Source organism: Melanotaenia boesemani, chromosome 9, assembly GCF_017639745.1.
Source record: "Melanotaenia boesemani isolate fMelBoe1 chromosome 9, fMelBoe1.pri, whole genome shotgun sequence".
NCBI classification, from domain to species: Eukaryota; Metazoa; Chordata; class Actinopteri; order Atheriniformes; family Melanotaeniidae; genus Melanotaenia; species Melanotaenia boesemani.
This window is the reverse complement of record NC_055690.1, coordinates 22186800-22201292: the sequence shown is the minus strand read 5'-3', so window position 1 is coordinate 22201292 and position 14493 is coordinate 22186800. Positions and strand designations below refer to the sequence as shown.

Below are 14493 nucleotides of genomic sequence, written 5' to 3'. Positions count from 1 at the left end.
AGTCTCAGTCTCATGGCACGTATATTATGACAACTTAACAAAATTTTCCTTGTTTTGTGGTTACTGTCCCAATCATGACGGACTTATGAACACTAGAGATGGAAAAAATATTTCCCGTCCATTGTACTTATCCTCACACCTTTTATCATGATATATGCACTTGTGTTGGTAACTGACATTAATTTTAACTGTTACCAAAGGCTCAAGGGTTAGTTTTGCAGCTAAATACACACTGCATTAAAGTTTTGCATTTAAAATCTTCATTTATGCCATCTCATCTCTAATGGTTTTGTCTAAACTTTCAGATCTCAAAACAGGCTCATGGAACTTGTGGCAACTATAACTTCAAGAATTTATGAGATTTAAAGAATTGTTATGGGACACACTAATTGTATGCTATCTGTACAGATCAAACAGATATTTCAACAGAACATTGTTTAATGTTTTCATATCTATTGTTAGAATAGATTAAAATCTCACCAGGAAGTTTTTTTCAGCCCTACTAGATGTCTTTTAAAAGCAATTAAATTTTAATTTGTTGTGCAGTTTCTGTGATTTGTTGTTCATGTCTGCCTAAAGTGAGCATGCACACCTAGGTCCGGTCCATCCAGGGTCACACCTCCTGCATTTCCCAGTTAATGGATCACAGGGTTCATTATTCCTGCATTGTGGACATCTATCTTTGCAGCCATCACCATAAAAACCAGACGGACACAGGCGGTCACATCGCGTACCGTTCCAGCCAGGTTCACAGGCAGCACACATGCCATCAGTGGCAGAGCATGGCTGTCTGTCTTTACAGTAACCACAACTAAAGATGAGAGATAAAGTCAGGACAGAGTCAGGGAAAATGTGAAAGTTCACCATGGAAACAAACAGATGTATATTCATCTTTAACATGCACATACCTTATTGTACACCCACTGCCATATTTCCCAGCCTCACAGGGCTGGTTGCATAAAGCTCCTTGGTAACCTGGGTTGCACAGGCACTGCCCAGTGTCTGGGTCACATCTGCTGTGTGTGAGGTCACAGTAACATTTCTTGTCACAGCTGGGTCCCCAAGAGCCTTCCACGCATTTACACGCACCGGTCCGCTGATTACATGGAGATCGATTACAGTTGCAGTTGCCAAAACATTTCATCCCCCATTGGCCCCTGTGGCACTCACACATGCCTGATAGCTGGTCACAACTGTTGCCTACAGCTCTTCCTGAGCACTGGCATGGCTTGGAGCAGGTCAGTGTCCACCAGCCTTCATCGCAGGTACAGTTTCCAAAGACAGGGTGGCACTGACCGTGGCGCGTGCAGTTGCAGGTGTACTGACAAAGTGGACCCCAGCGGTTTGGGTTGCAGGTGCACTCACCAGTGACAGGATGACAGCGGCCATTTGGGTGGCAGTTACATAACTGACGACAGTCTGGAGCCCAGAACTCTGGTGGACAGCCTATTATAGATAGATGGAAAGTTTTCAGAGACCCCTTCACATTAGTATGTGAAACTATCTATTTTTCTATAGAGCCAATATTTCTGAATTTGATACTTTTCAACATAAAGATATTAATACTTCCGTACTTGTAGTATTGTAGGTTTTCTAAAGCAGGATTTTAACTCAGGCTTAGTCTTCGAGAGCCATAGTCCTATAGGTTTTAAATGTTTGTCTGCTCTAACACACCTGATTCAAATTAAACTAGAAACACTCAAGAGCACAGACCTCTGCCAAGCCAGTCTTTTTTTTTTAGGCTAATGACTGTGGCCATTATTTTTTCACTTGAAACACAAAATTATTCCTATCTCCCTCATCCTAATCATCCAGATCACCTGCAAAATATAATCAGTTGTTCCTTATTCCATTTCTGACATTTCCTGAAAATTTCATCAAAATCTGTCCATAACTTTTTGAGTTATGTTGCTTACAGACGGACAGACAAACTAATGCCACAGAATAAATGATTTCCGCCTTGATGTAACAATGACTCTTCTCAACAGTTTGTTGTCAAGCGATGTCCAAGCATGTTGACCCATTAATCCTTTTCAGGTGTAATGCAGCAGGAAACATCCAAGACTTGCAGGACAGCGGCCGTCAAAGACCAACTTTTGACACTCTGGCTTTAACGAATAATTTATATTTTTCTAAATTTCTCATTTTTTTCATGTTTTGCTTCTAAGCATTTTTAGTAATCTTTAAAAGTGGTCTTGAGCAATATTTCTCCACAGTTTCTGATGGCCTATCAAAGATTTCCTTTGGACAATAAGTTGCTGTAGATTCTCAGTCATACTGCACTTCTATGTTTTGAAACTTGAAAAAATTTCTACCTCTCATCCAAGAGGCATCTTCAGTTCTAGCCAGCTGGTGAGGGGTTTCTGCTGATAAGTGTTAACATTCATACATTAAGGGTGATTAAGGTCACATGGTGTAACTGACTCAAGTGACCATTCAGCTCGTTGTTCAAGTCACATTCTTCTGTGAGCTGTTTACCCATGTACATTGTGTGAATTGTTGGAAAGTTAAAGGTGAAAATTGGAGGAAAAGTTAAAGCTACATTGTAGATGCTGGAAAGGTGATACCAGTTCAACATACTGTAGACCTGTCCGGGGTGTACCCTACCTCTTGCCTGCTAATTGCTGGAATAGCTTCCCCATGACCCTGAATTGGAATAAGCGATATAGAAAATGAATAAATACATGAATATAGATGGCTTTCTTGACACCTCTCTCAAATTACTTGTCTTCAATGTCCAAAATGTGTACACAGCTGTTGTCAAAAGAATGTCCCTTATCCTTGATATGCAGTCAGACACTGAATCCTGACCTGTAGAGCTGGCTCTCCTATGTTGTGTCATGTGTTTATGAAGTGGTTGTTTGGTCTCTCCAATATAAAGATCTGAGGTACTCCTCACTGCACTGCATACATGACGCCACTAAACTAGTTTTGAATGTTTTGTCCATTTGGGTGAACCAGTTTCTGTCTCTTGGTGTTGTTTGGTTTAAAATGTATGAGGATGTAGTGTTTGGAAAGATCCTTCTGAGTTTCTCACACCCTCAGATAGAATGTGGTTCACCCAAAAGGACAAAACACCCAATCACCAAGCTACAGTGATGCCTACAATGCAGCCTTGACTCTCCTCTTCAGGAGGTTTCACAAGCATTCACACAATGGATGCCTACATATAAATACATTCTAATCCCCCTCTGACATCGGATTTTCTGGAATTATTAAGGTTCCTGACACAGAACCTGAGTTATACATCTGACCTTCAGTTGAGTTTCAGTTCACCAGAAACAGTCTATGAAAGGAACAGGGAGAAAAGGTTGAGGTATGCCAAATTAAACTAGAACTAGACTGAAATCAGTGGCAACAGGTATTATGGAGTTATGAATGTGAATTTAAACTATTTTTATTCATATTGTTTAAAAATCTACAAAGAAGAGCGGTACAACAGGAAGCATCTATAGCCATCTGTAAACATGATGAAGGCTCTGGTTTGGAGCTGTCCTGTAGGTGATCTTCTTAAAACTGATGGAATTATGAACACAGAGAAGTTATGAAAGAATGCAACATAAGGCTGCTAACATCCAAAGAAGAGCTTTGAAAAGCCCTTCAAGAAACTTGGACAGCTGGAGACCACTTAAATTACAAGAAAGTTTGTCTGAGAGGGTTCAGGTTGTGCTGAAGAATAAAAGTGGGCAACACAAACTTTTAAGCTCTTTAGAATTGAATGAGCTTAAATTATTTCACCAATTTTTGATTTTCTTGGCAATAAAAAAGAAATAAAAGAAGAAATGGGGGTTGCTCAAAGCCTTTAAACTGCACTGCATGTACATTTTCACAGTTTATTTTTAATCCTGTATTGGATATTTTGCCACTTCTACTACTGCTTTTCCAAGAAAATATAATCACATAAACTGACAAACTTTCTGTCCTACAAGATTTGTAATGATCACTTCTATTACATAGGTTACATAGGTACAGCTGCTTTTGCTTGCAGTTACTCACGTGTTGTACACTGAGATCCATAGTAGCCGGGTGGACAGCGACACACTCCAGGGAACAAACAGACCTCATTCTTTAGACAAGCATGCTCACCTTCGCAGACAGCTACACACACACACACACACCCACAAAGACATCATCCAAGTGAAGAAATCTGCCAACAAAATACAGACAATAGCAAAATTCCTTCGGATTGTTGGCCGATTCTAATACTTTAAACTCACGAATAGTGCACTCTTTTCCTTGTTGACTCCAACCAGTGCAACAAGCCAGGGTGGATGGGTCTCTGAATATTATAAACATAATAAAAAGAGTATGAATATCAGAACCTTAATAAGTAATCACAACAAATATTACAGACTGGTCCTGGAAAAAGAAAAAAAAAAGTGTGGTTATTGAAAGATTTAGCCTGTTTTCAAGCCATCAAGCCTGACAATCCTCAAAATGGTGGACCCCAATAGATTCTCATATTACTAAAATGAATCAAACGAACATTTAAACTCTGATTTTCAATTTCACAACAAAGCCAGGAATACTGAAAACTTTTAGTCTAAACCTTTGCTGTTAGATAGCTGCTGCGGTCAACACTAAATCTACAAAAGCTTGCAGGTGTGACTGAAGGTAAAAGTGACTTACCTTATATCCTTGCAGACGTTCTTCCCACCAGGATCCAGTGTGTTTGCAGAGGATAAAGTGCAGCAGAGCAGAGCGCTCAAAGCTCTGAGAAACTTCATCTCCATACAAAGTCTGTTACCAAAACCTGGGACCTGTAATACCTTTCTATCTAAATTTTCTGACTATATTTTTTTCTTTTGCTCTGAACTTCTACTTTCAGAGAGTTTTATGAGATGTAATATCCCTCTTTTCTGGCCACCCTCCACCCTTCCCTCCCTCTTTCTCTCCGGTGAATCGTCTTGTGGCTCCAGTGCAGCCAGAGAGGTCGAAGCCTCCGGGTTTCCTCTCCCCATTTCCTGGGGAAGTCAGAGCCACTTCCTTCTATTCAGCCAGACACCAAGCTTTTTAAAGATGGTCACACACTAACACACAAAACTCGCCACACACACTGGTGGGACACAGACAAACATGGTTACACACGTCTGGTGTTCACCTTTTTCCCAGAATCTATTGAGTCCTACAGGAAATGATGAAGAAAACCTTCGTCATTCCTTATAAGTTGTGAAAGTCAGAATAAGAGTCACATGATCACTTCAAATTTCACCCTTTAGCATGAAGATTCATACAAAAGTTACACCATGTCTTTTTTTCATGAACAAGAAAATAAAATGCACTGAGATCATTTCAGCGTTCAGTATGAATTCTGTGTCAAACAGCTTTTTATTGAAAGCTCAATATAAAAAATAATCTAGGATTTTAAATGGTTTAATAAAATTTCCAATGAATGTAATTTCTTTGGAAATTTGGTTCTTAAATGTGCTGAGAAAACCTAAACTTTATTGTCATGCTTACAAAAATAAATTGAAAACAGAAAATTTTACAAGATTATTTCATTGGACATTCATTTAATGTCTCTCAATGACATACCACTGGCCTTTCTGCAAAGAGATATGAAAAGACATGACGAGCAAATCAAGAGTTAGACACAATACAGATGATGGCATCATGCTGACACGTCAGCTGGAGGTGATGGGGCCAAAACATATTTGGCACACCATTTCTTCAATTCAACAAGGAAGCCAATCATTTCAATTTTATAAAACAATATTCAATCTTCAGAGTCTAGTACACCAGACAAACACAAACATATGGCACCACCATCAAATATATAGCAGTCAAATACTTTGGTTCTTTCCAAGGACTGATGGCTTAAAATTAAGAAAATAGATTTTTAATAATACAAGCAGCAAGTTAAGATGGCAGTGGTTAAAACACACTCACTGCTGGAAGAAACTGGTACAATGGTACAATTATTTGATGCATTTTATGCATTACAGAGAAATACATGACTACATATACATAAATTTATCTCTTAAAATAGTTGATGGCATATTTTTAATAAAACTAGGAAACGTGCGGAAGCTAGCAGCGGCCAGGCTTGCATATTTTTTTAACACCATTTTCTCGTGATAACGGGATAATTTATCTTGTTATCTTGAGAAAACAAACATAGTTTTCTTGAGGTAACGGATCATTCAAATGCAGAGTTGCAAGGGGGCTGGAGCTGCTCCTGGTCCATCACAGAACCAACACAGAATGAAAAATATTCAATCAGACTCGCAGTCACTCCTAACGAGAATTTAGAGACTTAAATCAGCCTAATATGCATGTCTTTGGACTGTGGGAGGAAGCCGGGGGAGAGAACCCATGCATACATGGGGAGAACATACAAACTCCACACAGGTTCCCCCCAGAAACCTACTTGTTGTTAATGTATACAGTAAGAATTAAGACATGTAATTGAGTGTGTTTGTGGTCTACTGGGAAAATCACAGACCTCCAAGCTTTGGATGCAGCAGTCTGGGTCTGAAGGAGCTCTGCAGGGCTGTCAGTGTTGCCGGGGAAACAGAGCTGCTCTGTACTGAGATGCCTTAGTACAGCAATGGACACAAGCTGATATCAGATCGAGATACTTCAATCGCTGATCAATACGTCTGATTTTACTCACTGAAATTGTGACATGTCTGACTGTTAAGTTTTACCAATCACTCATTTACATAATTACACATTTACACCACGACTGTAGCCCCTCCCACCAGCTGTCATGGGGCCTGTTTTGATAAATGAAATCAGGTGTCACACACTTAGTTTTGAGCCCACCTTAATCATCTTGTTATCTTGAGAAAACAAACTTTGTTTTCTCGAGTTTATCCCCTTATCACGACAAAATGGTCCTCGTTATCTTCAGACTATGGGAAAATTAACCCGTCATCTCGGAATAACGATTATAACAAAAAGCATAATAGCCGATAACGGCCGCTCTCGGCTTCGGTAGATGTCTCCTTGTGGAACAGAGGTGAACTTAATTTACTGTATTTCACATCACCATAGGAGATATTTGGGACATCCCATGCTATGTCAGCTTGGGTTTCACATCTCAAAAAAGTTTGTTTTTCTTTATATGAAGACTGTGTAGAAACAGTAACTAGAAACATATATTTCTGTTTCTGTCTCCTGAGTCTCCATATGTACATTTAAATATTCTAATTAGGAATAATGTTATTATATATGTCCAAATATGCATAAGTTGAGAAATTGTAAATGTTTTTTTGTGAACTGTTTGAGAATTTGAGAATTTCTTTCCAATTTCTTTTTAAAAAACAGAAGATGAAGTGCTAAAGATAATACAGTTCAAAACCTTTTTTAGATATAAAGTAAATAAACTTTAGATCTTATGACAAAAAGTCTTCATTCAAGAATAAAATATCTGAATATACTGGTAAATAAATCAATCCAGAATTATTAAAGAAAAAGAGAGGACAGAATATTTAAATCTCTTTAGGATTTCTTCCTCATATAAATTCATCTTCTATTTGAAAATAATTCAAAGTAAAAGGAGGCAGCATATTAAAGAACTCATATTTTCTTTGGTTTTTGCAAAAGAATATTTGATGCAAATAATATGTATATATGTGACAGAATTTTAAAAACCTCTTAGCATGAAAACTTTTCTTACAATGATGAATAACATGATTGTTGCTTTAATACCTGAATATTACAAAATAAAAAAACCAAAACAGTGTCCCCTCTTAATACACACTGTGCCATTTATACAGTAGTCAGAAAGTGTTCCTAACATTTAGCATGAGTGAAATTAATAAATAACTATGATTGCAACCACCATTAAAAAGTAAGCTTGCATTCAAATACCCAAATAATTGTTTCCTGAACCACAAAATACATGTCCTGCTGAAAGCGTGTGACTGAGGAAAGAGGGGTGTCTGACAAACTTGAAGAAATCCCACATTGCAAACTCGGTACCAGGCTCAAGAAGACAGCCGCTGCTCTGCCTCCTCACTGGCCTCTGCATCTCCGATGATTTCCCAGCTGGAGGCGGAGTTGCTCATGTGGGTGGGACTCTTGCTACTGCCCGACCTCGTTAGGAAACCAAAGCTGCAGCCGAAAGAGTGAAAGAGACAGGCCTGAGGTCAGATGTGTAGTCAGAGATTACAGCTAAATATAGCCTGGGATTGACTAATCTCAGAACAGTAACAGTAGGTAAAGGGAGTGATGTTGCACTATTTCTACTTTACTTCTTTTAGGGGCTGGTTTTGACCCTCCATGCTGTTGTTCTTTACTTGCATTTAATGAGATCTTTAGTGCAAACTGCAACAGTTGTTTTATTTGATCCAGTATCTAATTTACATTCTCTTCCAGTTGATATGCAACACAGGTGGAAAAGCTTTCATTGAACTATTTGCTTGAATAAACAGAATCATTTAATCAGTAGTACAAACCCAAACAAGCAAAGAACCATAAACAGGGACAGATGCTGAAATAAAAACCAGAAATATAGATAAACTCACAGGTTTTGGATACGTGACTCAGCTGGTTTGTCTGACCCATCCACTTCTGTCCGCCCTAATGAAGAACTCCTTTCTTCATCATCACTGGAGAGAGGAAATATATTTATAGTCTTTGCCTTTTCAACATTTCTATATCTGGACAATAGTTCTGGATAAACAGAATCCACTGTGAGACCTGCTGCTGCATTCATTTACAGGAATCCCCAACATCTTGGCCTTAATCAACTTCCGTCTTTTATTGATGGCAGAGCGAACAGCTTCTAAAAGGAAACCTGGACATCTCTCCTCATTCAATATTTCCCTGCAGAAACATGGCACACATCAGTTTCTCTTACATGTATGGCAATAAACTATAAAACAAAAATACTTAATTATGCATCAGAATCTAAATTCAAACATAAAACCCACAAACATCTTTAACTGATACTTCTCTCTGAAGGATAGAAAAACAAATGTCTGTAGGAGCATGTACAGACAGAACACACACAAACATTAGCCCCACCTTTGATAGTACTTAAGCTCCTCTTGCACCAAGAAGAGGTTGGTTTTCAGTTCGTTCCTCTCAAAAAGGATGTCACGCACCTCCTTCTTGGTGAAACAAGGCTGATCAGGATCCTTCTGATCAGCCTTTGACTTTTTGGTGGATTCTTTTTCTGCCTGACTTGGACTAGACTGATAGGAGAATAGGAAACCATTAGGCTCATCCAATTACAAAACACTGTAATAGCAAAATATTAAGTGGTCCATGCATTAGGAGAAAAAAATGTAGTAAAGATGTGGTATTTTAAGATTCAGATTAAATGCACATAAAACAGAGTATAATTATTGCGACATCATTTAAATACTTGCAAAAAGAGGACAGATGTTGAAACTGAGAAATTATTGTTTTTAGAAAATGTGTTGTTCATTTTGAATATCATAAAAACATATTCAAAAGTTGTAACAATAGCACATTGTCTATTGTGATGCTTTCACTACTATTTTCACTACAGCGCCAAGTCATGATGTCATAATATGTGAAAAACTGTGGTTTGGCAGTGACTTTCTGAAATATGAATGAGCTCAGGCCCAACAAGCGTAGTAGCATTTCTAGATGGTACAGTTTCAACTTGCATGTGGAAGCAACAACCACTAATGTTCACAGACAAAAGTTATTAGAAGTGTTCCTGAACCCAAGCAGTGACTCACACTACACGCCGTGCTGCCTAAGGGTTTGAAGATCACTACTATCTGATACAGATTTCAGCCTTGCTCCCTCTCTAAAGATTTCTTTGTATTCACTTAATCTTTTAATCTTTTTTTTTTTTCTTTGCATTTTTATGCAGAAAAACATTATTTTTAGATTGTAGAAGTATTTGCGAACAAAACAGAACATTTTATGTTTACATTTTACACTGCATCCAAACGTTCTTGGGAAAAAGGTTGCAATTCCCAGATCTACTTGCTCTGCAGGCCAGTCAGTGCTGATTTTTCATGCTATAAAAACTTATCACAGTACCTCTGAATATGAGAGGTTCACAAACACTTTCATACATAGTATCCAAAAATTCTTAGGCCTTACAGAAAGAACAAAAATTTGTATTTTCAGTAAGGATACACACAGGATTGTTACTGTTGGTACGATCCAGCTGTTCCTGGAGTTTTTCAATCTCTTTGCTTTTCTCCTTAAGGTCAGCCTCCATGTCGGCCTTCCTCTCCACAGAACTCTTCAGCTGCGCCTGCAGCACATTCTGTTTGTGTCGCAGCTCTGCATTCATTTTCATGAAGCGCTCCAACTGCTCCTGAAGCTGTAAAAACACACATGCATGTAGAGGACACGTCATACAAATAAATCACAATCAGACAGTTTTGATTTTTCTCGGCACTTATGAAAGCTAAAATCAATATGCTTCACTTGAACCAAAATAACAATTTGCCTCAAACTGGCTGAAAGAAACATCTGAAGGGGACTGTGGTAAATGGACTTGGGATTTAGAGAAAGTATTTTTACCCATTAAGTTTTTTTTTCCAAGTAAACTTAATGGGTGCAGAAAGCTAAGCATTAACAAACACACCCAGTTGTGGCTGTCGTTTAAATCATGTGATTTTTATGCCTCGACACATGCAGACACGTGCAAACAATCATTCCAGAGCACACACCCACACACACTCAGAGTAGCAGTTTGGAGGTGAAACCAGTTCCTGACATGTCTCAATCCCCACCCAGTAAATAAGTGCCTAATCTCTGCCATTTTCCTTGGACAGTTTATACATTTTTTTTATGTTTATTTGTGTCATCTACATGTTATAAGGTCTTTTTTTGATGTTGCATGTGTTACTGTACCAACACATAACTGTGTATGAATGTGTTTATTTACAAGCCAACAAACACACAGAAAATGCTAGACATATTATTTTGACATGAAAGTAATATAACTTTTTTAATGGGAAAATGCAATGTGACTTAAAGGAAACAGAAAGTGCTGTTGTGCTACACAATTAATGTGTATACGTGCATATTTTATCTCCTTACCGCCTCCACTTCTTTGGACGATGGTGGTGATCTCCTGGACTTTGGCCCGCAGCTCATCTCTCTGCTTGTCCACTACCGCTTCAGCTTTTAGCATCAACCTCCCGTTCCTGCCGCTGAACACGATCTACAAAAACACACGGGCAACGGAAAACATTTTACTTAATGTTGCAGTGTTGTTGTGAAAGCATTTCCTGCCCTTTCTTTATCATTATTACAATGCTTGTTTGGAATCTTGTTTATAAACTCAAATTAACATTGATTAATCTACTGCTTTAGCTCAGGTATCATATCAACATCCCAGCATATAGATGTAAACAGAATTTCATTTGCAGTAACAAAAAACATATATACAATTTCACAAACAAATCATATCAGTGAATTAGGATAATCCACAGAATCACTGGCAAAAGACATAAGTAAACTATTTGGAATTGATTGGCTTGGAAAGAAATTTCATTCTTAAGTTTTATAGTGCAAACATGCCCCAAATAACTTTCCACCAATCACTTAATTGTGTAAAGTTAAAGCTGAATTCTCTGAATGGATGTCTTAACCTTTGCAAAGACAAATCTACCACACTGATACCATTCATTGCAAAATGTGCTTTTTTTAATAACTTTTGACAAACTGACCCTGTACAAACAAGACAAAGATTCAATAAATGAATAAAAAATAAATAAGCTGAACTTCACCTAAGCCATGTGAAGCACAGACGTCTGATAGCAGTCACATTTACAGGATAAATAAACTTCCACTTTCACTTGCTTTGTGGCCTCTTGTCAAATAAGCGTGTTTTTCTTTTCAGTGCAAGAAAACAAAAGTCACCAAAGTAACTTGACTGTCTGCTTCACATTCCTAAAGTTCAGTTGATACATACTTGAATATCAGGGTGAATATTTTTTTATCACCATAGATGGTGTTTTTGTTTAGCTTAATTATTTAAGTATAAGATCAATGTTAACTAAACATAACTGTTTTTCAGTCAGCTTTACAACTATTATTGTTAGAAACATATTACTCATCAAGTCAGATTTTAACTATATTGTGAGTCATTGAAATACTTCTCTGCAAGCTTTACATGTAATGCTGTGTGCATCTCATCTTGACTTTTCTCATTGTGTTTACAGGGTACACACTTTACCTCTGAATGTTCTAATACTTGTGACATGTTTGTGAAAATCCAGCGCTGCATATGCAAACACGGCATGAACCAGTTTGACTGCTTTCAGCTTCAGCCTCGATATTAACTTGCTGTTCTAAATCTGTACTGTAATTGGCTAAGAATAAGAGGAGTTTTAGGAGTACTCAAGAGCCAGAAAACAATATGTAGTGTAGAATGGTAGACTCTTTAAGAGATTATTGTGGAATGTCCTTCAATAAGCACATTCCAGATTTTTAAAACCTTATGTATTATAGAATCACTTAATTAAAATGTACAAACCTTCCTGTGCATGGCTGCCCTTCAGTCTGCTCTGCAGCTCCTCCCTGTCCTCCTGGAGCTGCTGCAGCTGACCTGTAGCTCTTCACACATCCTCTTCCATTGTTGCCTCCTTATGCTGCAGCTCCTACACAGAAGACAAGGGAGACACTGGTAAACCATAACCATAAGCCAGATATGATGTAACTGTATTGTGTGCTTTAGAAATCCCCATTAACATTTAGGAATCAGATGGTGCCTCCAAAAAGGCGTCACCTTGTTGTTAAGTCATTACAGATGTTTTGTAAAATTAGTGCCAAGATATCTCAAGTGTAAATCTTGACAACCTGAACCACACCCATCCATAGAAATTATGTCAGTCTATAAAAGTGCATGAGTTAGACATGTAGATGGATAAGTGGAAAGGCATTTAATGTAATAGCAGTGAAGTCAGTTAAACAGCATACACCTAAAGTTCCCTTTAAAAGTGTGATATGTCAGGTATTTCAAAGTAAATACTTTGACATAACAAAACCATTGTAATGCTAGTCGACTCACTATGACACTGTAGTATTTATGTAATACTTTATTGATCCAAGCTAAAGTCAATACTTACTCAATTGGTCTAATATGTCATGACAGGGTATGCTCTTTGTGTGTGTGCTCATTTCTTTTCGGTTAAACTCAGATCAATATTTGCCCTGATTAAACAGAAATGTGTCGCCTCAACTAAATACTTCTTTTGGTAAACCTCACCTTTCCTGGAGTCCACAAACATAATCTTCCCTTTTGCAACAAAATCTCCTTTTCTGTAATTGATTTGGATTTGCCCATTGAGCAGTTTTCCATTGGCTTGAAGTTAAACTGGAAATGTCCTAATAGTAAAATATTTATTTAATATCATTAACATTTTATGTACTTCCCTAATGCATTAAGGAGGGTATACGATCTAGCATGGCATACTTGATTTAATTTGTCCTAACTGACATTGCACATGTGCATATGGTAGTGTTATTATTTAAGCCAATTCAACCTCCTTGGGGCCTAAGTCAATGGCCAATAAGTGCTACGCTATATTTGGTAGTGGTGGGAGGGGCGTCTGCTATGTAGACCCCTGCCTGTAAATTAACTATTTGTCCGTGAAATGTTCGCTATAATGTAAACTAAAGCTGATACGTCGTTGTAACCATGTTTTAAACACACTCATTCACCATGATAAAAAGACCGTGCATGCGGTTTGTGTATTGTTTACACAAATGGTGGCAGGATTTTAAAGCAGCCATGTCTTACCCGTATTTCATTTTTATCGTTACCCTCCTCGTTGTCTTTCCCTCCTCGTTTCTTCTGCTGCTGTAGCTGTATTGTTCTCGAAGGTCTTCAGTAGCTCCTCTTCCCTCAATTTGTGAGCATGATTCCTGGAGGCGAAGCACTCCAGCAACTCCAACACTTTTTACTATTTTCGGCACCAGACCCTCGACGCTCTCTTTGCCGTAGCCATCGATAAGTTTTTCTACTTCGGTGCCGATCAGTTTGGCTATTTCATACACATCATCGACGGTTAGAGCAGAGAAAATCCTGTCAAAGCAGCTTGCGTGGTCACAGTCTCGGTGTGTGTCTCCATGTCTGAGCTCAACAACTCGCTTCACATGCTTTTTATCATCCGCTTTCGAAACCGACACTGGCTAGTCAGCACGAAGAGAAAACAATGTCAAAACTTTCCAACTAGCTTGTTGCTGGTGTCTAATTTAACGCGAAGACATGTCTGAACATTGTACATTACCTGCTCCTGTTCCAACACCTCATTTGTGTTTTCATCTGTTTAACCGGTCACATTACGGCAGCCAACTTAAAAACCACACACACACACAAGGAGTGGTGGTACTACAAGGTTGAACAGTCCACGAGCTTTTTGCGAACAGCAGCACGATCCTCCTACTCTTCTGACCAATGTAATGTGTATACATGTACCAACCCGCCTGCCAAGTCGAGCATACTTGATGCACCCGGCAGAGCGTGAGCACTAGATATCATCTGCATATTTGCTGCCAGAAATGCTGCTCAGTAATCATTATTACATGACAGGACTGCAC

General features: G+C 38.3%; 2 protein-coding genes across 2 annotated transcripts in view; both read right to left on the bottom strand.

Moving 5' to 3' along the window:
* The window catches only part of scarf1 (scavenger receptor class F, member 1), a 10736-nt gene extending 5751 nt beyond the window's left edge, over positions 1-4985 (bottom strand). The window contains 5 exon segments of the mRNA XM_041995292.1: positions 593-811; positions 909-1446; positions 3997-4098; positions 4218-4279; positions 4630-4985. Of these exon segments, the coding sequence (XP_041851226.1) occupies positions 593-811; positions 909-1446; positions 3997-4098; positions 4218-4279; positions 4630-4733 (1025 nt within the window). The 5' untranslated portion in view covers positions 4734-4985.
* Positions 4986-5496: 511 nt separating this feature from the next.
* LOC121645523 (Rab interacting lysosomal protein) lies at positions 5497-14395 on the bottom strand. Its single transcript, XM_041994014.1, is given in 15 exon segments — positions 5497-8061; positions 8475-8558; positions 8650-8775; positions 8977-9146; positions 10076-10261; positions 10987-11004; positions 11006-11080; positions 11082-11110; positions 12428-12499; positions 12502-12551; positions 13160-13164; positions 13694-13768; positions 13770-13853; positions 13855-14085; positions 14372-14395. Coding segments are annotated over 15 exon segments (1356 nt in total). The 3' UTR covers positions 5497-7934.
* Positions 14396-14493: the final 98 nt, after the last annotated feature.